Source organism: Bos indicus, chromosome 6, assembly GCF_029378745.1.
Source record: "Bos indicus isolate NIAB-ARS_2022 breed Sahiwal x Tharparkar chromosome 6, NIAB-ARS_B.indTharparkar_mat_pri_1.0, whole genome shotgun sequence".
Classification (NCBI taxonomy): Eukaryota; Metazoa; Chordata; class Mammalia; order Artiodactyla; family Bovidae; genus Bos; species Bos indicus.
Window position 1 is genome coordinate 7,305,374 of NC_091765.1, and position 27,713 is coordinate 7,333,086.

Consider the following 27,713-nt stretch of genomic DNA (forward strand, 5'->3'; position numbering starts at 1 on the left):
GCAATGACAGAGAAGACATCCTATGAAGGATGCACCTGGAACGGTTCCTGGCACAGGATAAATGTGAGCTCCATACGGACTCTGTCTAGATAATGGCAAAGTTCATGCACGGTCACGGTCATTATTTTATCTCATTGTCTTTCAACAGTGATGTCTTAAAACATGCAAGTCCAAAATAAAAATTTTATGTAACATCTGCTTAATAGATCTAGCTAGAGTGCATGGATTTCTATAAGTATAGATGTTTTTAAAATTTCTTGAAAGTGCTCAAAACATCAATAAAAATTCAGTGATCAGTCATATTTACTAATAAAGATATCCCTAGCTTTCCATATGTAGTAAGGAGGATTTATCCCAAAAGGTACATATTCAAACATCAAATATTTCCTATTTTTCCCTTTCGAAATCACTTGTTTCTTGAATTTATTCTATTTGAAGCATTTTGATATCTCCCTGATGGCACTAAGGGATATGAATTATGTATTTGAATGTACTTTGCCTAAATACTTTATATTCAGACATTTAAAAAGAGGATATACAATAATAGCTAAGAATCATTAACTCCAACTTACCCGCATAAAATGGATGATTGTAATTTCTCATCTAAATTTTAATGGCTATTTGAAACTCTGAATTAAAATTCATTTTAATAAGTATCATAGTGGTCTATACTTTTGAAGAAAGCTTCCATTTCTAAACATTAAAACTCATGAAGAATAAACAGTCTAAACATTTTTTGTTCTTTATAGTCAAAATGTGAGTTACTTCCAAATGGTTCATAAGATTTGTTCGCAAAACAAAAACTTCTCCCTGTTTCTTTATGTGGCAATATTCTGAAGTGATTTTCCAAGAGTATGTCCAGAGACATGCCATGTAAGTACATGTTCCAAAAAATAGAGTTTTGTAAAGTAAAAGTGCTAACAGACTTTTTATAAGGACATCTGCACACACACAGTGGGGTTTTATGTTGTAATTATGGCTGTATAAATTTTTTTCTGTGGGTAATCTCTTAGAAATATACCTTGCAAGAGTACTATCTTACTACAGTGTATTAGAAATGTTTGCTTCCCATCACATGTATTTAGAACATAAATAAAAAGATATATACACATTTAAAAACCTGGACAATGTTACCGATTCTTTGGGCTTTTTAGAAATTCAATTTATCTTGAAAACAAAACAGAATTTTATGGCCTTGAGTTTCCATATCAATGAAAAATTTTATCTTTAATATTTCTACAGTGATCTTTGAAAGTTGGGGTTCACCTACAGTTCAACCAGCCAGCCAAATACTAAAAACATTTGAATATCTTTCAAAAACGACTAAACATGTCACTAGGAGGATATTTACTGGAATTATAAAGCTATTAAATTTCTGATCATTCTTAATAATATTAGACTAGTTTTTCTTTTGCTATTTCAGCTTGCTAAATTTTCATTCTATATAGAATTATTGAAAATCTAAATACTAGGTATTTACAATGAACCAAAAACTTGTTGTTATCTATAGAGCTTCTTTGTGGCATACCCATTTTAAAAGGTACCCATTTAAGCACTGTCTGAAATTTTCTTTTCTTTGAAAATATTCTCTTCAATTCCCAAATTATTCCTTTGCATGTTCTTCAAAACTGAGAATTTTGGTTGCCAGCAATCATCCCCTCCTTAGCGTTTCTATCTCCTTCCTCCACATCCTCCTACTTGGAGGTAACTTGGTTCTAGTAAGTTTTCACCATTCCTTGGAAAAGGAGAAAATCAAGCAACATATACATTACCTTGATCTCAATGAGAGACCTTTACTGGAATCAAGTTGACTTCATGTTTTGAATGAAAAACAGTGATCCCACTGAGGCTATGGCCTTGATAACATAGAGAGTGACAAACACTTTGTTCCAAGGCTTTTCTAGGGCAAATAATGCTAGTAATAAATTAAATATAATAATTTTTAATTAAGTATAAAACCAGACCAAGAAAAGTGGGCATTGCTACAGTAATTTAAAAATTATGTCTTCTTTAGAAGGCTCTCTAGTCACTTTTTACATGTGGAAAAAAAATTATAGATTATCTCTCTCTTTTACACACACACACAACAGTTAAGGCAAACATCCAGGTGCTTTCATAATATTTTAAATCAGTAACTTTATAGTAACACAAACTAAAAAAAATTAAAGCAAACATCCTGATGCTTTTTTATAATGATCTTTTTAAAACTAAAAATATATTTCCTAGATTTTGAGGAAAGATGATTTTGGGGAGAGCAGGAATGAATTTTTTGACCCTTATTCGAACTAACAGCCTCTCTGAATCCTGATAATAGAGAGCTTTCAGCAGAGAAACGCCTCCAAAGCACCCTTCATGAGCAATTTGCTTCAATTCTTCAAAAAATCACCACTCAGTGGTGCCACTTTGAAATAAGCACATCAAGAACTGAGGAAAACCCATTCTATTTTGTAGGTATGGCTATGAAAGAGCTACCAAGAATCATAGCTTCTAGCCACTTCTGTCCCCACATTTTAACTGGTTGGCAAGTGATTCTAAAATTGTATACTAATAGGGCTGTAGAAAATTCAAACAAATAGAACCTCACTAATGGTAGAGTCCAGTTTCCAATGTACTTCTCCTCTTTCCCACCCCACTCAAAATCTTTGTCTCTTTCTTCTTCTACACACACACACACACCGCCCCCAAATGAGTTAGGAAGAGTGATCTGTCTCAGGACCGGCTGCATGTTAGATCAGAGCTGGAATTAGAACCCAAATCTCAGTGACAGGAGCCGGCCAACTGCTATTCTAGACTCGGGACAAATCCACTTCGGGCTCATGAATTCTACATATGCTGAATTAGGCATTAATATTTTGTCTGATGTTGCCTACCATTGACTCCTAAAGAAAAACAATGAAACCAACAACCTTTGTACCTTTTAATCACTCTGCCAGTTCCAAACCTAAGACCAAAGACCCAAGGCAGGTTACTTAGCTTTGGAAGGTTCGTTCCTTATCTAAAATTAGCAGGTTGAACTGGGGATCTCTGAGAAACTTTTCAGTTCTAAAAATGTCTGCTTTTCATCTGCCCTTTTATGCTTCATCCTTGGTGTTTGAAATTTTCACTAGGTGGCAGGATTCCACCATCACATTTTGAAAGGATTTTCCGAGGAAGCCTGGGTGCAGAAAATTTCAAAGAAACTCCTTTCTTCACAGTGAACATAAATTTAAAAAAAAAAAAAGCCAAAGGAAAAGAAGAATAACTACAAAGGCCTACGGTCCATATATTTCATGAGGATCTAGATCCATTTTCAATGTAAGTATAAAATAGAAAATTAATCAAACGTTCTTTCCTAGGTACTTCAATTTAGTATTAAAATTGGGTAAAAGTCTGCTTTTTCTCATGTATTTTAAAATTGGTTTTAGCTGAATCACAATTAGACAATACCGGATCCCCTCAAGCAAACTGGTAAGCATATTGAGCTAAGAAAGAAAGCAATCTAATGGAAATAAAAACACCTAAAATATTTTAAATCATTATAAGATGCATTTCAAAGTTAACCTCTAAGTTATTTACAATATATTTCCAGTGTCTGTGAATTTTATTTTGAGCACTTAACAAGATGAATGCACATGATGGACCAGGGTACTTAGACTTTTGCATTTATAAGCCAAATCCTTAAAAGAATATTCTTTCAAATAAATTTATGAGATCTTCATATTTTAAAAAATTATTGCCCCAAGATGGCCTTCTCATGGATGCTGTATGATAAATGTCATTAACAATACTTTATAAGAGTCCCCAAAATAGCCAAGCCAATTGGTTATACTGAGCTGAGCGTTTCTCCTCAGCCAGAGCCAAGTAAAGGGACATGAAACAATAACAACTGTGGATTCTAAGACTGCCTAGAAGAAACGTTCCCAAGTGTCTTGCTGGTTGCCAGAGAAGCAGCTGATTAGGCTTTTCTTCAGCTGATAAAATATAGCACTCTTTCCCCACCCCATTAATGACTGATTAATTACATATGTGCCATATGTTACTCTCCAAAGTTTTTCTGAAGGAAAAAAAAAAAAACCCAAAAACCCACACCCAAGAAGAATTCAGCGTCAGCATCACAATCAAACTAATATAGAGACCTCTGAATCAGAACTTGAATAAACCACCAACAAGTTGCTTTTATCCCTTCTCTCCCAGCCCAGAACAAGGTGTGATAGCCCATCTTTGGTGGTCCTACCTTAGCGACTTGTAAGGGCTGCTGCTGCTCCTTGCCACCTTGCAATCGGAACCCCCAGGGCGCCCCTCCGGTCATGGAAATGCAGATAAAATCCCCCGTGCCCATTTTCTTCTTTTAGTCGGGTAGCATGAAGAGCTTGAAAAGACAGACGGAGCCTGGGTGCGGTTGAATCTCTGTGCTCAGCTTCGGGCTCGCGCCGAGGAGGCAGCACTGGGGCGCACAGAGCCTCCGCTGCAGCCGCCGCCGCTACCCCGGCTGCCGCTTCGAATTTGCGCCGCTAATGGGATCATTCACCGGGCGGCAGAGGCGCTAGAGGCATCAGGGACACAGCCCACTCTTGCGTCACGCTCCTTTGCTCAGCCCACCTTCAGGAAACGGGAAGAGCCTCACACACAAGATAACGTCCCCATTTTGCGGCGAGATGGAGGGGGTGGGGGGGTGGGGAACGGGAGCAAAAGTTCTCTAGCTCTAACTGATTAAACCCCAGCCCTCAAATGAAAGAATGAGAGAAACACATTGAATACTTCTATAAATAGTAGAGGACACATGAAGGTTTTGATCTCCAGGCCACAAGTGACATCCTAAAATATGAGCTCTAAGGGTTGAACTACTAGATGATTAGATTCTCTCAAACAAATGTTTTGAGAATTACCACAGTAATGATGGAAACAGACAAAAGGGAATTTTTAAAAAATTATTATTTTTCTTAGCTTTGCTGTTTGCAGCCTGCAGAACTAGTCTGCAGGAAATAAAAGAAAGCAAAATATTTATTTAAAAAAAAAACGAAAACAAAAACCTTGTACTCCGAAAAGTACTTTTCCGAACTGGTACTTACATAGTTCAGAAGATGAAGAAGAGAGGCAGAGAGAGGGAGAGAGGGAAGCTACATTCTTATAACTATGTCTATTGCATGATTTGCTTTAAATTTAAATAGTGTTTCATTTTCTTCCTTCCTCAACAGGAAGGAAACTTCTTAAAACTGAATAGTCAGCCAACTGCATACAGTGTCACTGCATACAAGTTTCTTATTTTTATATAGTCTTTCATCAAGTGTTCTGAGTCTGGGTGGCCCAATATAAAATTGACTTGATATGTGGCTCAAAATAGTTTAATGTTTTGAATCTGAATATGACCTACCAAAAACTGTCCAAATGGAACGTTTTTATTTTCCCATAACACTTTTATTTTCCATGACATTCCATATAAAAACACACTAAATAAAGGAGAGCCTGGGAAAGTGAGCATTACATGTGCCACCAGACCGCTGACTTCCAGTCTCTGCCTTTTTCATTACTCGGAAGCATCATACAATGAACATTTACACAGCTCTGCTCCCAGAACCTAAACATGCCAAATGATTTTATTTGTGTCTCATCCCTGGAGTAAGAAAGACCATGTAATCAGAAACCGTTGGCGCCGGAAGAGACCCTCCGAAGGTCCTGAGGACCAGACTCTCATTCCAAGTTTGCTTCTCTTTGGAAAGGTAAATTGACTTTACCAACATCTTTCTTTTAAAAAAAAGAATTTTGCAAGTACTGACATCCTAAAATAGGAACTCTGAGAACAAAAGAGAAAGAAAAGAACTTTTTTTATGCTTGTTCTTTCTGTCTCCTCCTCTCTTCCACTCCTCACCTACTCCAGTCTAGCTTCTGTCCCCACAACAGGAAAAACTCTCAGCAAGGTTACTTATTACCTTCTTGCTTTTCTGTAGCCCTTGCTCTTACTGACCACGTCCTCCTAAACTGTTTTCTCTTTTAGGCTTCCAGGACACAGCATGCTCTTGGCTCTGCTCTTGCCTCCCTAAACACTCCTGTCTCACTTTTGGCATTTCTTGGCTTCTACTCAGCCACTAATGTTGGTGTTCTGTGCCAGGGCCGTGTCCCGGTCCTTGTGTTTTCTCACTGTATACCATTGCTATGGGTTCTCTCATTCACCCCCCAGAACCTAACCTTCCCCCTCAATCCCAGATATCTTTCCTTAACTCCAGGCCTGTGTATCCAACTGCCTAATAAACCTCTTTCTATGTGAATATATCACAGAAACTTAAAACTCCATATATTCAAAATCAAGTTTGTTATTTATTCTCAAACTTCTGTCTTCTCCTCCTATGTCCCCCATCTCAGGATAATTAACTAACCCATAACCTTTCTCTTATGCATGGCCCCTTCAACGCTGATGCTGGAGGCTGGAACTGGGGCAGCCGTGTTGTGACCATGAGGTAAAGCCAAGTGTAACAGTAAAGATTCCACTGCTGCCAAGTTAATGCCAATAACTATCCATCTCCAGTTCTCTTTATTGCACAGGGAAAATAACCCCTACTTTTAAAAACTGCTGGAGGTCCAGTTTATTCTTACTTGCAGCCAGCACACTCCTGACTGCATTGAATGAATAGTGTTTCCATCTAACCAGTTCTTTCAGACAGAGAAATAGGAACTGACATGTTGCTATAATTTATTATTTATTCTATGTCAGAAACTTGACATAGAGTATTTTATTTCTTTGCATTTTTATCCTCAAAGCAGCTTTTCTAGGTAGTTATCTGCTGGGAGCGAGCTCCGCCCGTGGCAGAGGTCATGAGGAAAGAGGCTTGGCATACGCAAAGGCGGGATCGAGCCTCAGGGGTTCCCCTGGAAATTCTCGAGCATCTACCCCCCAAACCAGAGTCTGCCTACTTTCTGCTTTGTGCTTTCACCTACACCACTCTGACTTTACAGGGGGCTGTCCCCCACTACCTCTCTCTGAAAAAAGAGTTAGCTTACAGTTCCAGTTAATAATTCCTGGGTGTGACAGTGTTTCAACCTACAAACTCCTTTGGAAGTCCTCTAGCCTGCCTGAATAGGTTTTTCCGGCCACATGTGATTGCTCAGAGCCTCCCAACTGTGAGAGGCATGAGATGTTCTAAACTGTCTAAATACAGATTCCTTTGAGCAGTTAAAAGATTGATTAGAAATTGTATTGGTGAAGGGATTTTCACTTGTTGGGCCAATGTTTGCTGTTAGGTTTCCATATCCCTTACCTGCTGTGTCCCTGGCAGTGTATTGATTAATATAATTGGTCTAAGTAGTAGCTTTAATGTTTGTAACCTGGGACCCTTGAGATAATTCTTTTTCTTGTTATAGCCCACCACACCTTTGCTCTGTAGGAATGCAACTTTATCTAATGCTTTTGGAGGGTGGCTCCTGACCAATCACCTTTAGAGAAAAATAAGTTTTCTGAAGAAAGGGTCTTAAAATGTTAACAGGCCTCCAGGCCAGAAGATGATGCAAATCACCTAAACTTTTGCATATGATAAGTTTGCAGGAAGAAAGCCTGGCTTGCTGCATGACTCTACCCCTTCCACCATTATCCTCTATGCATAACTTAAGGTATAAAAACTACTTTGGAAAATAAAGTGCGGGCCTTGTTCACGGAAACTTGGTCTCCCCATGTCGTTCTTTCTCTCACCTTCTGGCTGAATTATTCAGCCTCTTTTCTCCCCTGAATTTCCTCACTGAGCTATCCTTATTTCAGCCTCTTTTCTCCACTGAATTTCCTCACTGAGCTATCCTTATTCTATTACTCTTTATATCCTTAATTAACCTTTAATTAAGCAGTTGTTTCCTGATCCTCGCCGACACCGTCCCTGCTTCGAATTCCCTGGATCCACCAGGGCTGGACCCCGGCAGTTATCAGTGTCTCCTTTTTGCTGGTAATTAGCTCAGCCTTAGAAGCTACATGTAGAGTTAGGATTTGAACCTTTGCCAGTACTGTTACCTGGAAAATCCCATGGATGGAGGAGCCTGGTAGGCTGCAGTCCATGGGGTCGCTAAGAGTCTGACATGACTGAGCGACTTCACTTTCACTTTTCACTTTCATGCACTGGAGAAGGAAATGGCAACCCACTCCAGTGTTCTTGCCTGGAGAATCCCAGGGACGGGGGAGCCTGGTGGGCTGCTGTCTATGGGGTCGCACAGAGTCGGACACGACTGAAGCAACTTAGCAGCAGCAGCAGCAGCAGCTACTTGAATTAAAAATATCTGTTCTTATCATTGCTATCCTATCTCCAGGCCTTAAATATTTCCTTATTCTCATCTCATGCATCCAATTACTCATTAAGACCTACAGCTCTAACTTCTTTTAATAAATAGATTACAAATCTGTGCCTTCATCCCATTTTCACTGGTATAATTGCTTCTGTCTCTGTGCTGGATTTCAGCAATCTTCTAACTAATCTCTCTGTCCTGGCCTTGCTTCCTCCTTAATTCATTTTTCACTCTATATAGCCAGTGTGAAATTACTGAAATGCAACATCTACCTTGTTTTCCCTCTTTTTTTAAAGTCTTTAAGGTTTCTTAGAAAAGTCAAGTTTCCTTTACATAGATAACACTTTCTGCCTCCCACTCCTCACTTCTCCTGCCTCTTCTCTCACCTTGAATTTTATGATTCAGACACACAGGATCACAGTCAGTTTCTCTAACTAGCTCTGTTTTTCCATGTCCTAAGGCATTCTTCCAAGCTCTCTAGTCCTCACCCACACACAGCTCACCTGATAACTTCTGTTCATCCTCTGGCTTCAGATTAGATATCATATTCTCCAAGAGTCTTTTCCTAACCCTCCCGCTCAGTGTCCAGGTGAGAGGCTCCCTCTATGGGTTACCATCACTCTGTATTTTTCCATCTCATCCTAATGGTCTCTTAAAATGAATCCTTTACTAGATTATTAACCTGTGAGATTAGGAGTCATTTCTGAATTGTATCCCCAAGTCTAGTACAGTTCCTGACACCTAATTGGTGCTCAATTATTATGAATACAGTGAAAAAATAGATGATAGCCCAGAATAAAGGCATAGAAAAGAAGGCCAATGAGTTCTAATTTTTTTTTTCTTTCTCTCCGCTTCATTTGACTTTCGAAAGCTGAAATAGAGCAGAATTCTTGGATTATACCATTTACAGACCATGTAAAGTAGGTAATGGCTGCCACCTAACATTTTGCCTCTTCCCCATTGATAGCTATTAAGTTGGGTAAAATTGATCCTCCCACCGCAGCCAGCATGGATGATCTAAGTAATAAGAGTAATCTTCTTCTTTTACATAGAGATTAGTTCAGGAATGGGTGCAAATCTAGGCCTAAGTCAAGGACAGTTGTCTGGCCCCAGTGATTAATTTGTATGTGATCCAACCAGAGGGAAGCTCAAGGCTTTTCCAGGCAGCTGTCAGGAGCCATGTCCACCCTTCATGGATATCGATAGCAGTAGTGGAACCCAGGATGAGGATGAAAATCCACCAGGTGGTGGTGGGAGAGTCCTCCATGGGTCACTAGGCTCCTTTATATCCTTCTAGGTGTGTCGGAACTCGAGATCCTAATGCTTCTTTTCTTGAGCTATTGCTCAGGGTTGTGTTTGCAGCATGCAGCCTTGAGAAATGTGGTAATTTCCCAGGCTTGCACAAAGAGCAAGTTAGCTAGCTGATAGTTAGCCAAAAACAAAATAATAGCAACGGACTCTTTAACTTTAGTGTTCCTTGCTGCTGCTGCTGCTGCTAAGTCGATTCAGTCGTATCCAACTCTGTGCGACCCCATAGACGGCAGCCCACCAGGCTCCCCTGTCCCTGGGATTCTCCAGGCAAGAACACTGGAGTGGGTTGCCATTTCCTTCTCCAGTGTATGAAAGTGAAGAGTGAAAGTTAAGTCACTCAGTTGTGTCTGACTCTTAGCGACCCCATGGACTGCAGCCCACCAGGCTCCTCCATCCATGGGATTTTCCAGGCAAGAGTACTGGAGTGGGGTGCCATTGCCTTCCTTAGCCGTTGCGCAAACTTACTGTGTGTGTAGCATCCATCTGGGTCATACCACACCAACCCTGTGGAGTCTGAGGCAAGATTCACTGGTGTCCACAGACCCATGTTCGTGCTGCTTGCTGCACCCTCGTAGTGAAGCTCTTTGTCTCCACCCAAGAGTCTCACATCTGCTTTCAGCATCCAGGAAACAGTAACAGGGTAGCTTAGTAACTTGCAAGGAGGGTAAAATTAAATCCCAGGCCAGTGGGGTAAAACTGAGATACTAGTAGAGGAATGGAAACAGAGCCCTGGTCAAAAACCACATAAGTTGGCTCTTAATTTTATTTGGGATGTAAGAATCATGTCAAGACCAAAATACATATTTTAAGGGAAAAATGTGTCTTAAGTGGTTTTGAAAATGATCTTCTTAGACTGGCTCTACTTCTGAACCATTTAAATTACTTAAGACTGTACCAGATGCTCTACTCTTCATTCATTCATTCATTTGGGTTTTATTCAGCTAATAATATTTATACTATCTTTCCCAATTTGGATAGCACATTAAGATTTCTGAGCCTAACAGAACTAGGAAGACATATTATGAAACAAAAATATTTATTAGGAATGACTTATTCTACAATCATTTTATGTTGGTCACCTATGCCTAATTTATGCCTTTTTTATTTTTCTAATTTAATTTTTCACTCAAATATAACTTTATATTTTGAGCTAATGTCTATGATCCTTTGCTAACTATTCAAAAACAGAAGCTATTCTTTATCATGAATAATATAGTAACATTTTAAATTCTGGAGAAAAATAAAGCATCACAGTGAACTTCAGTTCACTTGTTCAGTCATGTCCGACTGTTTGCAACTCCATGGACTGCAGCATGCCACGCTTTCTTGTCCATCACCAACTCCTGGAACCTACTCAAACTCATGTCCGTCGCATTGGTGATGCCACCCAACCGATCAATCCTCTGTTGTCCCCTTCTCCTCCCACCTTCAATCTTTCCCAGCATCAGAGTCTTTTCCAGTGAGTCAGTTCTTCGCATCAGGTGGCCAAAGTATTGGAGTTTCAGCTTCAGCATCAGTCCTTCCAATGAAAATTCAGGACTGATTTCCTTTAGGATGGACTGGTTGGATCTCCTTGCAGTCCAAGGGACTCTCAAAAGTCTTCTACAACACCACAGTTCAAAAGCATCAGTTCTTAGGCACTCAGCTTTCTTTATAGTCCAACTCTCACATCCATACATAACTACTGAAAAAACCATAGCCCTGACTAGATGGACCTTTGTTGGCAAAGTAATGTCTCTACTTTTTAATATGCTGCCTAGGTTGGTCATAACTTTTCTTCCAAGGAGCAAGCAACTTTAAATTTCATGGCTGCCATCACCATCTGCCATAATTTTGAAGACCAAAAAAATAAAGTCTGTCACTTTTTCCATTGTTTCCCCATCTATTTGCCATGAAGTTATGGGACCGGATGCCATGATCTTCGTTTTCTGAATGTTGAGTTTTAAGCCAACTTTTTCACTCTCCTCTTTCACTTTCATCAACAGGCTCTTTAGTTCTTTGCTTTCTGCCATAAGGGTGGTGTCATCTGCATATCTGAGGTTATTGATATTTCTCCCAGCAATCTTGATTCCAGCTTGTGCTTCCTCCAGCCCAGTGTTTCTCATGATGTACTCTGCATATAAGTTAAATAAGCAGGGTGACAATATACAGCCTTGACATACTCCTTTTCTGATTTGGAACCAGTCTGTTGTTCCATGTCCAGTTCTAACTGTTGCTCCTTGACCTACATACAGATTTCTCAGGAGGCAGGTCAGGTGGTCTAGTATTCCAATCTCTTTAAGAATTTTCTAGTTTGTGGTGATCCAAGCAGTCAAAGGCTTTGGCATAGCCAATAAAGCTGAAGTAGATGTTTTTCTGGAACTCTCTTGCTTTTTTGATGATCCAGCAGATGTTGGCAATTTGATCTCTGATTCCCCTACCTTTCTAAATCCACCTTGAACATCTGGAAGTTCACGGTTCACATACTGTTGAAGCCTGGCTTGGAGTATTTTGAGCATTACTTTACTAGCGTGTGAGATGAGTGCAATTGTGCAGTAGTTTGAACATTCTTTGGCATTGCCTTTCTTTGGGATTGGAATGAAAACTGACCTTTTCCAGTCCTATGGCCACTGTTGAGTTTTCCAAATTTGCTGGCATATTGAGTGCAGCACTTTAACAGCATCATCTTTTAGGATTTGAAATAGCTCATCTGGAATTCCATCACCTCCACTAGCTTTGTTCATGGTGATGCTTCCTAAGGCCCACTTGACTTCACATTCCAGGATGCCTGACTCTAGGTGAGTGATCACACCATCGTGGTTATCTGGGTCATGAAAATCTTTTTTGTATAGTTCTTCTGTATATTCTTGCCACCTCTTCTTAATATCTTCTGCTTCTGTTAAGTCCATACCATTTCTGTCTTTTATTGTGCCCATCTTTGCATGAAATGTTCCTTTGGTATCTCTAATTTTCTTGAAGAGATCTCTAGTCTTTCCCATTTGATTGCTTTTCTCTATTTCTTTGCATTGACCACTGAGGAAGGCTTTCTTATCTCTCCTTGCTCTTCTTTGGAACTCTGCATTCAAATGGGTATGTCTTTTCTTTTCTCCTTTGCCTTTTTCTATCTTTTCTTTTCTCAGCTATTTGTGAACAAACAATTCTTTTGGTTTCTGATCACAATTCCAATGTTTGTCTGTGGGGCGGGGACCCCCTACATCACCAACAAACAAATCTCAGGACACCAGCAGGGTGTCCAAGAATTCAACTAAATTCTGACACTATCTACCAGGAGATAAGGCGCTCAGTCCCACAAGACTGTCCCCCCACCCTCACTCACACACCCCGCAGATGCCAGTTGCAATCCTATGTTCTTGCTTGTGCTTCTGACCAACTGACTATAGATCAGAGTTTCCAAGGACATCCCCCTCCTTGGATTTGATTAATTTGTTAGAGCGGCTCACAGAACTCAGGTAAACACTTACTTACATTTACCAATTTATTATTGGATATGTGATAAAGGATACAGATGGACAGAGGGAAGGGATGGGTAGTGAAGCGAGGGTATGTGGAAAGGGGCAGGGGCTTTCACGGCCTCTGCTAGGGGCACGACCCTCCTAGCACCTCCATGTGTTCCCCTACCTGGAAGCTTCCCAGGCCCCATCCTTTTGGGATTTTATGGAGGCTACATCACATAGACATGATCAATCATTAACTCCACTTTCAGCCCCCTCGCTTCTCAAGAGAATGTGGGGCGTGACCGAAAATTCTAAGCTTCTAATCATGGTTCGGTCTTTCCTGCAACCAGCCCTCAATCAGGAGCCATACAGGAGCTCGCCCAATGTCACCTCCTTAAAACAAAGGCACTCCCATCACCCAGAAAATTGCGAGGGTTTTAGGAGCTCTGTGGGAGGAACAGAGGTCAAAGGCCAATATTAGAACAAGAGACACTCCTAGTGTTCTTATCAGTTAGGAAATGACAAGGGTTTTTAGGAGCTCTGTGTCAGGAACTGGGGACAATGGCTAATATGTATTTTTTATTATTTCACAACATTATTGTAAAATTATGTGAAATTTAGAATAACCAAAACTGGAAAAATGTGCCACGATTTCACTATTTACACCAAACTTAAGTTTTCTTTCCTTTTGAGCTACCAGGACTTGGTGATTATTAAAGGGACTTTTAAAAAAAGTAGCAGGCATCTTGCAACATTAGCTAATATATTTATGTTACCAGAGCTTCCCTGGTAGCTCATTGGTAAAGAATCTGCCTACAGTGCAGGAGACCCAGATCCAATACCTGCATTGGGAAGATCCCTTGGAGAAGAAAATGGCAACCCACTCCAGAGGGTTGGAGAATTCCATGGACAGAGGAGCCTGGCAGGCTATAGTCCATGGGGTCGCAGAAAGTCAGACATGACTGGGTAACTAACTATATATTTATGTGAATTAAATTTGAATGAATCACCAAATGAAACCACATGGATGAAAATCCTTGTAGGATAAATGCATATTAAAAGTTTCATTTTCAAAAACCATACATTGTAAAAATGGTGTGTGTGTATGCTTGTGTGTGTATACTTTAGGACAATGAAGATGGAGTTAAACATATTAGAAAAGATAGTTTTAGGCATTTGAATTTTCTGAAACACTGGAGGGCATTTGACTGTACCATTAAGGAATGAAATACTATGACTCATGATGTCTGCTGACTATATCATTTTGCTACTTTATGGTTTTGCTAATAAATCTCCCTTTTTTGCATTTCAGATAGTACTGGATTATCTGAAACAGAAAAAAATAAAAAGATAATTTTTAAGGAAAAAACGTAAGGTAATGTCAATGAATTCTCAAAAATGAGATTTACCTTATAGCTTCTATATTTTTAAACAAACAACATCATTTTTCCACAGGTACAATCATTATTTGGAACTGTCACTAAATTATACCCTCCAAAATCAGTGTTAAATTTTAGAGCTTTGAAACAATGCATTTTGGTATTGTTGCTTTATTTTTCTCCCTGCAAAAAAATGACTGACAACAATTAGACATAAGATTATGTATCTGAGAAGAAATTAATATCCCAGACAAAGACAGTAAGATCTTTTCAAATGATTGTTCTTAACCTCTGGAGGAAACATGCTGGTCGGAATTAGTTACCGTTATTAGGTATACACATAATCGATATGATGCATAAACATTTGTTAACTCATGTTTAGCAGTTATGCAACTCCCTGACTCCTGCAGAATTACTAATTCATCATCTGCTGACCCCGCTAGGGCCTACTGCCCCTTGAGTGTTTGTGTTGTTTCCTGGAATGCACGTGTGTGAAATACCATGTGAGCAGGTGGTGTTGGGCTCTGCAACATTCCAGTGGAGGCAATAAGGAGTCGTGTGAAAGCCACTCCAGGCCCTCCTAAAGGCATTTTCCCTGAGCTTCTATGTGCCCGCTCTTGCTGAATGTGGTCTGGGGAGAAACCACCACTGTTGCTATGGCTGGTGACTTGAAGTCCCATCATGCAGGGTTGCAGAACTAAAGAGATGCACACTAGCAACTCCTGCTTTCACACAAGGCCCAGAGTTGCTGTGTCGCCCAGCCTTATGGCCTCAGGGAGTACTTTACTAGGACTCTATTGTAAAGCACCACAGACCGAGTGGCTTCAAGAACAGGCATTTATTTTCTCACAGTTCTGGAGGCTTGAAGGCTGAAATCAAGGTTTCAGCAGAGCCTTCTAAGGCCTGTCTGCTTGCTTAGAGATGGCTGTCTTCTGCAAGCATCTTCTCATGGTCTTCTGTCTGTACCTGTCTATGTCCTAATCTTGACACCAAGACCATAGACAGCTCAATGATCAGAGAAGGCAGTGACTGATAACCTGCTCCTCTGTTAAATTCTAAGTGTTATTTGCTCAGTCATATCCAGCTCTTTGCTACCCCATGGACTGTAGCCCAAGCAGGCTCCTCTAACTATGGAATTCTCTAGGCAAGAATACTGGAGTGGGTAGCCATTCCCTTCTCCAGTGTATCTTCCTGGCTGAGGGATCAAACTTGGGTCTCCTGTATTGCAGGCAGATTCTTTACTGTCTGAGTCACCAGGGCAGCCCTATCACCTTTACAAATTCCAAGGAGAAAGAGGCCCTAATAATACCTGAGATTGGCTTTCCAACCTGGTGAACTGGAGGACTGGAGTTGTTTTTATATTCTTGAGCTAATTAAAAAGATATTTATGCACTTTTGAGCTTATAGTTTGTTCATTCATTCAAAAATCATTTGAATGAATAAGGCCAGATCCTCTTCTAGGTTTAGGTGGTGTAGCTGTAAGCATCTTGGGCAAAATTCCTGCTCTCTTGCACCTGCATTTTACTGGAGACAAGTAAGTAAGTAAACAAAAGACAAGTAAGTAAGTAAACAAGAGAAAAGTAAACAAAATAGCTTCAGACAGAAATGAGAGCTAAAAAGAGAGGAAGAGTGGCATGGCAGAGTAATGGGATGATACACAGGAGACCAGAAAAGGCTTCCCTGAGCTGAGACACAAAGAGTAAAGGAACAGTTATTTGAAAGGCAGGAAGAGTGGGAGGAAGAGCAAAAATATGCCTGGTCAGTGCAAAAATAAAAAATAAAAATAAAGAGAGAGAGAAAGATAGAGGTTAATGTAGCTGAAGTGTAGTAGATGTGAACCCATTACTAGAGAGTCTAACATGAAGTTAATGAAGCTGGAACTCAGGACCCTCCCTTCCAAGATCCCTTCCAAAGTCCTGGAAGGAACACCAACAATTAACTCACATGTTCATATGCCTTTGTAAAATCTGCCAGAGTGAAATACTTGATCTGAATTCAGTTAAGACTGTGATATCTTTTCACTCCAACTCCCCCTCCATGTAGTGATGGAACATTACTGAAATCCAGCTAAGGGGAAGATGAGTGGGAGCTTTGTTCAGCTTGGTTTTGATGGAATATATCTATGTGGTTCTCGGTCATGTTTACATCAAGCTGTTCCCAGCTGCACCAGCATGGGAATGAACAGCTCCCAGGCACACTCCCCCATGTCTTAGGCCAGTCTGCCTGGTGTGGAAACACTGAAGGACAGGGCCAGAGGTCTTACTGTAACATCAACCGTTCTAAGGTGCTGACACCGTTAAGTTTGGGTAGTAGAGGAGAAACATAGGTTGACATTGTACAGCACCTACAGATTCGCCTGGAAACTTTTTCAGTAGCTAAACATAAAAATTGTCAGTGAAGAGTTAATTTCTAAATGATCCCTAGTCAAATGCGAAGCTGTCCCCTTTCAGGAATGTGCTAGATGATACAGCACAGATCAGATCAGATAGATGAGTCCTTCAGTCGTGTCCGACTCTTTGCGACCCCATGAATCACAGCACGCCAGGCCTCCCTGTCCATCACCAACCCCCAGAGTTCACTCAGACTCACGTCCATCGAGTCAGTGATGCCATCCAGCCATCTCATCCTCTGCTGTCCCCTTCTCCTCCTGCCCGCAATCCTTCCCAGCATCAGAGTCTTTTCCAATGAGTCAACTCTTCGCATGAGGTGGCCAAAGTACTGGAGTTTCAGCTTTAGCATCATTCCTTCCAAAGAAATTCCAAGGCTGATCTCCTTCAGAACGGACCAGTTGGATCTCCTTGCAGTCCAAGGGACTCTCAAGAGTCTTCTCCAACACCACAGTTAAAAAGCATCAATTCTTTGGCGTTCAACTTTCTTCACAGTCCAACTCTCACATCCATACATGACCACAGGAAAAACCATAGCCTTGACTAGATGGACCTTTGTTGACAAAGTAATGTCTCTGCTTTTGAATATGCTATCTAGGTTGGCCATAACTTTCCTTCCAAGGAGTAAGTGTCTTTTAATTTCATGGCTGCAGTCACCACACACAATTATAAATGCACCATGTGGGTTTTCTGTTTTTGCTATTATGAAAAACAGAACTTATCAGAATTCCTCTGTTTCTGGGCACAAACCTGCAATGAGGTTATCAGTTCAGTTCAGTTCAGTCACTCAGTTGTGTCTGACTCTTTGCGACCCCATGAATCACAGCACTCCAGGCCTCCCTATCCATCACCAACTCCTGGAGTTCACTCAGACTCACGTCCATCGAGTCAGTGATGCCATCGGTGGAGAGGTCTGACAGAATGTGGTCCACTAGAGAAGGGAATGGCAAACCACTTCAGTATTCTTGCCTTGAGAACCCCATAAACAGTATGAAAAGGCAAAAAGATAGGATACTGAAAGAGGAACTCTCCAGGTCAGTAGGTGCCCAATAGCTACTGGAGATCAGTGGAGAAATAACTCCATAAAGAATGAAGGGATGGAGCCAAAGCAAAAACAATACCCAGCTGTGGATGTGACTGGTGATAGAAGCAAGGTCCAATGCTGTAAAGAGCAATATTGCATAGGAACCTGGAATGTTAGGTCCATGAATCAAGGCAAATTGGAAGTGGTCAAACAGGAGATGGCAAGAGTGAACGGCAACATTCTAGGAATCAGTGAACTAACATGGACTGGAATGGGTGAATTTAACTCAGATGACCATTATATCTACTACTATGGGCAGGAATCCCTCAGAAGAAATGGAGTAGCCATCATGGTCAACAAAAGAGTCCAAAATGCAGTACTTGGATGCAATCTCAAAAACGATGGAATGATCTCTGTTCATTTCCAAGGCAAACCATTCAATATCACAGTAATCCAAGTCTATGCCCCAACCAGTAATGCTGAAGAAGCTGAAGTTGAATGGTTCTATGAAGACCTACAAGACCTTTTAGAACTAACACCCAAAAAAGATGTCCTTTTCACTATAGGGGACTGGATGCAAAAGTAGGAAGTCAAGAAACACCTGGAGTAACAGGCAAATTTGGCCTTGGAATACGGAATGAAGCAGGGCAAAGACTAACAGAGTTTTGCCAAGAAAATGCACTGGTCATAGCAAACACCCTCTTCTAACAACACAAGAGAAGACTCTACACATGGACATCACCAGATGGCCAACACCGAAATCAGATTGATTATATTCTTTGCAGCCAAAGATGGAGAAGCTCTATACAGTCAACAAAAACAAGACCAGGAGCTGACTATGGCTCAGATCATGAACTCCTGATTACCAAGTTCAGACTGAAATTGAAGAAAGTAGGGAAAACCACTAGACCATTCAGGTATGGCCTAAATCAAATCCCTTATGATTATACAGTGGAGGTGAGAAATAGATTTAAGGGACTAGATCTGATAGATAGAGTGCCTAATGAACTATGGACAGAGGTTCGTGACATTGTACAGGAGACAGGGATCAAGACCATCCCCATGGAAAAGAAATGCAAAAAAGCAAAATGGCTGTCTGGGGAGGCAACGAGGTTATATTGCAAGCCAATTATTAATAATAAAAACTATTAATTTAATATTGCTAAAGTAGAGTTGACTCATTGGAAAAGACTCTGATGCTGGGAGGGATTGGGGGCAGGAGGAGAAGGGGACGACAGAAGATGAGATGGCTGGATGGCATCACTGACTCGATGGACGTGAGTCTGAGTAAACTCCAGGAGTTGGTGATGGACAGGGAGGCCTGGCGTGCTGCGATTCATGGGGTTGCAAAGAGTCAGACACGACTGAGCAACTGAACTGAACTGAACTGAACTGAAAGTTTCCTGGAAAAAATAATATTACAAAGTTACTGTCATATAAAGAGGAAATCAAAGAGAATTCAACTAAATAATGTAGGGGGAAAGAGGTGTATCAAACAGTTAATAAAAATGTTCTTTATCTGGATTTTGAAATGATTGTAATAATGACTATTTATTATACCTGTAGCTAATTTGTTTGGGTTTTTTCATAGACAAAACTAATGCTTTTTCATTTTTGTAATGTAGTTGTCTCTCTTCTGATCTTTCATTTTTCATCAGTTTTTCCACCCTCTGTCTAACTTTATATCTTCACAAGATAAACTAAAATGTCTGTTTTGCCCTTAGGCATCAGGAAGGTAATAATATTTAAAATAGATACATTTACATTTACAAATGACAAAATGTCAAAAGTGCTACTCAAAATGCCTTAAAAAGTAAAATAAACCATGCTGATAAGGTTCTTGAATGAAGCCTTACCCTGAAGCCAAATTTTAGATAATGAGTAATGATTTCTTAAGTTGGGAGTCACTTTTAACTTAAGAAACAAAATTTTAATTCAAATTGCTGCATGTTTTGCACCAAAGTGATATTTTTGAGACTAAAACATAAGTGCTGTCAACTGTCACAAGTTTGCTATCTACCCTGCCTTTAAACACCACCCTTATGGCAGAAAGTGAAGAGGAACTAAAAAGCCTCTTGATGAAAGTGAAAGAGGAGAGTGAAAAAGTTGGCTTAAAGCTCAACCTTCAGAAAACGAAGATCATGGCATCCGGTCCCATCACTTCATGGGAAATAGATGGGGAAACAGTGGAAATAGTGTCAGACTTTATTGTTTTGGGCTCCAAAATCACTGCAGATGGTGACTGCAGCCATGAAATTAAAAGACACTTACTCCTTGGAAGGAAAGTTATGACCAACCTAGATAGCATATTCAAAAGCAGAGACATTACTTTGCCAACAAAGGTTCGTCTAGTCAAGGCTATGGTTTTTCCTGTGGTCATGTATGGATGTGAGAATTGGACTGTGAAGAAGGCTGAGTGCTGAAGAATTGATGCTTTTGAACTGTGGTGTTGGAGAAGACTCTTGAGAGTCCCTTGGACTGCAAGGAGATCCAACCAGTCCATTCTGAAGGAGATCAGCCCTGGGATTTCTTTGGAGGGAATGATGCTGAAGCCGAAACTCCAGCACTTTGGCCACCTCATGCGAAGAGTTGACTCATTGGAAAAGACTCTGATGCTGGGAGGGATTGGGGGCAGGAGGAGAAGGGGACGACAGAGGATGAGATGGCTGGATGGCATCACTGACTCAATGGACGTGAGTCTGAGTGAACTCCGGGAGTTGGTGATGGACAGGGAGGCCTGGCGTGCTGCAATTCATGGGGTCGCAGAGAGTCAGACATGACTGAGCGACTGAACTGAACTGAACTGCCTTTAAAATCTTACTTTAATGAGCTTGTTTAATAGATGTTTATTTTTTATTTCAGACACTGTTCTAGGCATGAGAGAGATGGAAATCGACGCATCAGCTGAGATGAATTCTGTCTGCTGCTGCTGCTGCTAAGTCGCTTCAGTCGTGTCCGACTCTGTGTGACCCCATAGACGGCAGCCCACCAGGCTCCCCCATCCCTGGGATTCTCCAGGTAGGAATACTGGAGTGGGTTGCCATTTCCTCCTCCAATGCATGGAAGTGAAAAGTGAAAGTGAAGTCCCTCAGTCGTGTCTGATTCCTAGGGACCCCATGGACTGCAGCCTACCAGGCTCCTCCGTCCATGGGATTTTCCAGGCAAGAGTACTGGAGTGGGGTGCCCTTCTCTCTAGAAGCTCATATTCCAGGATGCAGGACAGACAATGAAGACAAATAACCCTACGTCCTGTCAGAAGGTGGTAAGTGCAATGAAGGAAAATAAAACTATAGGGGTAGGGGAGGGGAGGGTAGAGAGAGGCTAGGGCTTCCCAGGTAGCTCAGTGGTAAAGAATCCACCTGTCAATGCAGGAGACGCAGGAGACACGGGTTCAATCTCTGGATCGGGAAGATCCCCTGCAGCAGGAAATTGCTGCAGTATTCTTACCTGGAAAATCCCATGGACAGAGGAGCCTTGTGGGCTACAGTCCACAGGGTCGTAAAGAGTGAGTGAACACAAGCGCACAAGGGAAAGGCTGGCTACTTCCTGTCATATTTGAGCAGAGACCTATTTTACGTATTCGTGGTCTGTTGCAGCAGTGGTGGTTGTCATTGTTTATTTGGGTCATGAAGTATTTGACCAAGTGAGATCCCGGAGGTATACGTTTACCAGAGGCAGATAGGGAGCAGAGAGAGGCAGGAGTCTGGTGTGGATTCAAACCCCATCTCTGCTATTTTCTGCACAGCCTTGGGTAGATCATTTGTCTTTTCTGAACCTTGATATTCTCCTCTTTTGAAGTTTCCCTGAGAAATAAAAGATGTTTTTTAAATGCCTGTTTTTTTATACAAATTTTAAATGAATAACTGCTTAATAAATCTTTGCTTTAATCCTTCCCTTGCTCCCCAAGATGGTCCTTTCTGGATGGAAATGCAGGTGCCTTGCTGAGAGTTTTTAGAAGGAAATAGCTTTTCATTGAAGGTCAGTGCAATGGACTTCCCACAAAAGTGAGAAATTTACTAGAAAATTGCTAATTACTTGCAAGGCAGCCAGCAATAACTGAGCAATCAGACAGGAAAATGGCCACCATTGAGTTTGAGAGCTTATGGTCAGCTGACTGGATTTCATTACTCCTCATAAATGTTTGGAATCAAGACAGGCCTAGGTTTGTGTCCCTGTTCTGCCGCCCACTAGCTGCTTTCTGTGGCTTTCTAAGCCTCTGGTTCCTCGAATATGAAAAAGAAAAGGCTATTATGAAAAACTGTGATGTATGCTGCTGAGACTTAACACTGTGCTGGAATCCAGGAGGCGCTTGGTTTATTTCTGTTTTTGTTATTAGTAGTGGTTAATCAATTTTTGACTCAGGGTGCTCTCCCATTCACCATCTTACCAAGGGGCTTCCCAGGTGGTATTAGTGCTAAAGAACTCGCCTGCCAGTGCAGGAGACATTAGAGACGCGAGTTCGATCCCTGGGTTGGGAAGATCCCCTGGCAAAAGGCACGGCAACCCACTCCAGTATTCTTGCCTGGAGAATCCCATGGACAGAGGAGCCTGGTGGGATACAGTCCGTAGGACTGCAAGCAGTTAGACACAACTGAAGTAACTTAGCACACATACACATATTACTGTGAAAGTAGAAATGATATCATTCATTTTGACAGAACTGTGAAATAAGGCTGAGAGGGAACATGGTTCCATCTATAGTTTCATTCCAGACAAGGATTTCATTTCAGTCCCAGTTCTCCAGCATCTAAAACTGTGTCTGCACCCTACTAGGAGCTCAGAAATATTTGCTGATGGATTGATTGTGTTGTCTTCCAGTTTTCCTGCTGGACTTCACATCTGTGTGATAGGATTGCTGAAGCAGACAGGGAGATTTCTTTCTGTCCTTCAAGCAGAGGAAACCCTTTGCCCTCCAATATGGCTAGTGAGACAATTTCTACAGGTCCCGGATTTTTAGTTTTCTGAAGTTCATCATAGCTCCTCAATAAACACACATGGAATGAACTTGCATACAGTCAAACTGAATTAAATGTAAACACAGTAAATGTTTTAATTTAGAGTTTTAAATGCAAACTTTAACATATTAAACCTGGTTTGTAGTTTATTTCCAGATTTCAATGTTTGTTGACCAACGAGTACAAGGAACAGTACTTTTTTCATCTTTCATCGTTTTCTCTTCAAAATCTTGAAGTGGTTATAAACATTAAGTCCCACCAAGTAAGTGTCATTTTCTAAACTCTCAGAGGAAAGGGAAAAAAGACAGCCAGGTGAAGCAAATTTCCACAGATCACACCGGGATCCGTGAGAAAGCAAACCAGACTTAGAGTCGTCTTACCCCAGCAGCAGTGAAGAGAGAATGTTATGTGGAAGTGCTTAGACCCTTGCCCGGCCAACATATTCATGGAAATTTCCTACATTTTGTTTTCCACACTTCGGCAAATTTGACCTTAAGTATCTCTAAGGATAGAGCTTGCAAGGTGGCTCAGTGGTAAAGAATCTGCCTGCCACTGCAGGAGATGCAGAAGATGCAGATTCGATCCCTGGGTCAGAAAGATCCCTTTGAAGAGGAAATGGCAACCCACTTCAGTATTCTTATCTGTAAAACCCCATGGACAGAGGAGTCTGGCAGACTACAGTCCAGGGGTCACAAAGAGTCAGACACCACTGAACAACTTAGCATGTACGGCTCTAGGGATAGCATTTCCTTCCATCTTTAATAAATACACTTTTTTTTAATCTGTAGGAATGACTGACTTGTACTGATGCATTTATTCACTTTGTCCTTGTCTCTTTGTGACAGATAGTGCGTATTTTTGCAACAGAGATAGTGAAAGGGGAAGTCTATGGCTGTAAAAAGCAAAACTAAGAGGTACAGCCAGGAATTGGGTCCATACTCTTAAAAAATTATACTCGTTGGCATTATTCTTTAACCAAGAAGGCCATTTGACTTAAATGATACAAAACAATGCAGACAAATACAGCACCATCCTTCATTGCCTTTAGACGTTGAGAGAAATTGACTGAGTTCAGTATATTTTTTAAATTAACTCTTATTGGAGTATAATTGCTTCACAACGTTATGTTGGTTTTTGCTATACAGGAAAGTGAATCAGTTGTACATATACATATATCCACTCTTTTTTAGGTTTCCTTTGCATTTAGGTCACCACAGAGCACTGAGCAGAGTTCCCTGGGCTGTTATTAATTAGTCAATCCCAGTCTCCCAATTCATCCCATCCCCACTCTGTCCCCCCTTGATAATCATCGATTTGTTCTTTATGCCTATGTTTCCATTTCTGCTTTGCAGATGAGGTCATCGATACCATTTTTCTAGATCCCACATATAAGCAATATTATGCAGTATTTGTTTTTCTAACTTACTTCGCTCTGTATGACCATCTCCAGCTCCATCCGTGTCTCTGTAAATAGCATTGTTTCATTCTTTTTTTGTGGCCGAGTACTATTCCACTGTATATGGGTACTGCATCTTCTGTATCCATCCTGTCTGTGGACATCTACGTGGCTTCCATGTTCCTCTGTAAACAGCGCTGCAGTGAGCATCAGGGTGCATGCATCCTTTTGAATTCTGGATTTCTCTGGATATATGACTAGGAGTGGAATTGCTGAGTCATATGGTAGGTCTGGTAGTTTTCAGGGAACCTCCACACTGTTCTCCACAGAGAACATTCAGTTTACATTCCCACCAACAGTGGAGGAGGTCTCCCTTTTCTCCACACCCTCTCCAGCATTTATTGTTTGTACATTTTTTTGATGATGGTCATTCTGACTGGTGCAAGCCGATACCTCACCGTAGTTTTTATTTGCATTTTTCTAATAGTGAGCGATGGTGATTGTTGCCAGGAAGAGCAGCCTGTCTTATTCCTTTTGGGCTCTGCTGTTGTCCCAGGGCATGAGAGCACCCCCTTCTGGTCTCCTGACTCTATTTAACTGGGATTTCTGGATCTTTCTGTTTTGCTCTGGTTTTTTTTTTTTTTTTTTTTTTAACTTACATGCCTACTTCAGTCTCTGTGTCCTTGTTAGCATATCTCTCCCTGGGTCTGCGTTAACTTCAGCTTTCCTCCCTTCCTCCTTCTCTCCTGCTTCCCTCCTTACCCATCTCCTCACCTACTTCTCTTTCTCTTCTCTCTCTCTCTCCTTCTGCCAATAAAGTCCACCTCAAGCATCATTTCTTCTTTAGCAGCGTTCCATAAGCACCCCTTTCATCACCACCCCCAGCATAATCCCTTTATTCTCCTCTGATACCATAACACAGTGACTCTACCTCTATTAAAGCACATATCATACTGTATGTTGCAATTTGCATTTATACCTGGTCCCACAGCTAGCTAGGGAGTTGTTTGTGGGTGGGGACTCTGTGTTACTCACCTTTATTCCAAGCACCTAGGGTCGAACACACGGATGGCTCTCAATAACTTTTAAGAATCACTGTTTTCTTTCAGGCTGTGTCGGCTCTCTGCTGCAGTGCGCAGCCTCTTCCACTGCGGCCGTGGGCCTCTCTCGGCTTGTGGTGCACAGGCTGCGCTGCCCCACGGCGTGCAGAATCTTAGTTCCTGGGCCAGGGACTGGACACGTGTCCCCTGCATTGGACAGTGGATTCCTAATAACTGAACCACCAGAGAAGTCCCTCGATAAATAGGGAGTAGCCTTGTATCTTCTTGTTCCTTGGGTTAGCAAATATCTACTTCTGAGATGCCTATAGATTTATCAGGGAGGATTGTAAAGCCTACCACAGGACCATCAAGGTCTCCTCATTAGCAAAGCCATTGTTTATGTTGAGCCGCTAGATATCACTCTAGACCACCGAGAATTTCAAGTGTATATATTCTTAAAAATAGTGTTTCCTCTTGCTAGTGTGAAAAAGGATTCATAGAGTCTTCAACTGTATAGAACTAATGGACATTCTTTCTTTATTTTTATTCTATGTGGTGTTTTAAATAAAGGATGTGAATTTGCTTTGTTTCTAAAAACAATCTATGAAAATTCTTTATTCAACAAATTTATTCTTTATAGATATACACCCAAATATAGGCCTTTATTTTTACAATTCAAAAGAAATCTTGGCTTCAAGATCATTTATTAATAAATATATAATTAAGCCATTGATATTATTATCTTATACTAAACTTGGGGCAATCTTCATAGAATATATTATCTCCCATTCTTTTCTAAACATTGAAGGAACAAAATACAGACAATCATTTCTTCTTTGGGTTTCTGCGTTAAAGGCACTGGGTAATTTAACAAAACAGTGCAAAAGAAACACCAGATGTGACAAAATTATTCATTCCAAGGAAGTAGTAGTATTAGTGCAAAAGTAACAGCCAGACAGAGCAACCCAGTTTCCCAGGAAACTTCATAGATCATAACCTTATCAAGCTGAGAGTTTGATAAATTGTGATAGGTGTGCATATTATATAATAAAAAATGATAACTCCGAAGGCCAGCCAAAGCATGGTAAGTTAATAGTAGATTGGATTGCATTTGACAGTGGAAAGCCTTTGATGGAAACATTTCTGGATTTTTTTTGTAAAAACTTCACAGAGCATATGGTTCACTGAAACAGGATAGGATTTTTTTTTTTAATCAAATGTTTTAACTAATCTGTGAAACTGCTAAAATTTTAAATCTCTTCACAGATGAAAATTAGTTAAAAGAAAATCACTGAATTTCAGTGTAAAGTTTAAGCTTGTTTTTAATTTCCAGTTGAATAGAATGCTTTCATACTGTCAGGGCTTCCTGACCATTGAATCCTCAAGGGCAGGCTGGATTTTCTTGCTTTCATTTCTTCCCTGAGGCCCATGGATTGCTGCCTCCTTCACCAGCCTTTTTAACAGTGTTAGCATCTTCTCTGGTGCTTACTAGCCTTGGTAATTGTAGCTACATACTGAGACAGATACATATACAGTCTCTCCAGCATCCACTTCCTTACTTCCCTGAAAACAAGCAGTGAGGCTACTTCTCATTTCAGAATTTTATCATTATTCATTGTAGGATAGAATTTTGATTTAAAAAAAAATATGATCAGACTAAGAAAATTGCAAAATTTAAAAAACATACCATTTTTGGAAAGACCATTTTTTTAAGTAATTTTAAGTTCACAGCAATATTGAGACAGTACAAAACTTTCCCACATAACCCCTTCTACCACCTTTATAATATTTTAGTGCACATTGTCCCTTCACAGCCTTCCCCTGTAGTTCGAAGACCCAGGGACACGGAGGATTCCTATCTGCTCTTCTGTTTCCAGAGCAGATCTCATGTGTTCCTAGCTTTCCTGTTTCTAGGCCCCAAGATGCCTCTCTCTATAAAGGCCTCCTTCCCTAAACAGGCCTGAAGATACAAAACGAAAGGTGTAGGTCAGCGTCAGAATTAGGTTACCTGTTTCAGCACCCACCAATCTTGACTCCCTTCTCAGTGGCATCGAAACTCGAGATAGATCACACTCCCCTATGATGTTACCACACCTAGAAGCTTTCTTTGAATAATCATGGTTTCTGAGAGTCTTGGGATGCTATAAAAATAAGCCTGAAATCTTCAAGTTTAATAATGCATAATGCCTACTGTATAATGAGGCAAAGGTTATGGATGTCCTTTGTTTAGCCCAAAAGGTGCTGGTTTCATCAAGGTTTATGTATAAGTGACTGAAACCCCGTCGTCCCTCATTCGACCTTTCAAACTTCTTCCGGTTTTAGTTCGCCTCTCCGCCCCCACCATAACCACTGGCATCCCCTAACAAGGGGATGGAATAGAGGCCGTATTTGGAGGCATGGTGGGAGGGTGAATTTGGCTGCGAGTTAAGCTTTAGTGGCAAAATCTTTCCTTCTGATTAAAGTCAGTAAACTAAATGAACACCGAAATCCCATATACCCTTCATGTCAGTTAAGGGTAAAGTAAACTCAAATGTTTTAAGATAAAAGAAAGT

General features: G+C 40.8%; 1 protein-coding gene and 1 long non-coding RNA gene across 3 annotated transcripts in view; one reads left to right on the forward strand and one right to left on the reverse strand.

The window, feature by feature from the left end:
- SYNPO2 (synaptopodin 2) overlaps positions 1 to 4,353 on the reverse strand; it is a 204,637-nt gene extending 200,284 nt beyond the window's left edge. For both annotated transcript variants that reach the window (XM_019962262.2, XM_019962263.2), the window contains exon 1: positions 4,214 to 4,353. In XM_019962262.2, coding sequence (XP_019817821.2) covers positions 4,214 to 4,318 — 105 coding nt within the window. In that variant the 5' untranslated portion in view covers positions 4,319 to 4,353. The remainder of the gene's footprint in view (positions 1 to 4,213) is intronic.
- A 15,281-nt stretch (positions 4,354 to 19,634) lies between these two features.
- Positions 19,635 to 25,698, forward strand: LOC109560110 (uncharacterized). Its single transcript, XR_002180868.2, has 4 exons — positions 19,635 to 21,032; positions 21,678 to 21,748; positions 22,871 to 22,987; positions 25,231 to 25,698. It is a non-coding gene; the product is annotated as an uncharacterized lncRNA (long non-coding RNA).
- Positions 25,699 to 27,713: the final 2,015 nt, after the last annotated feature.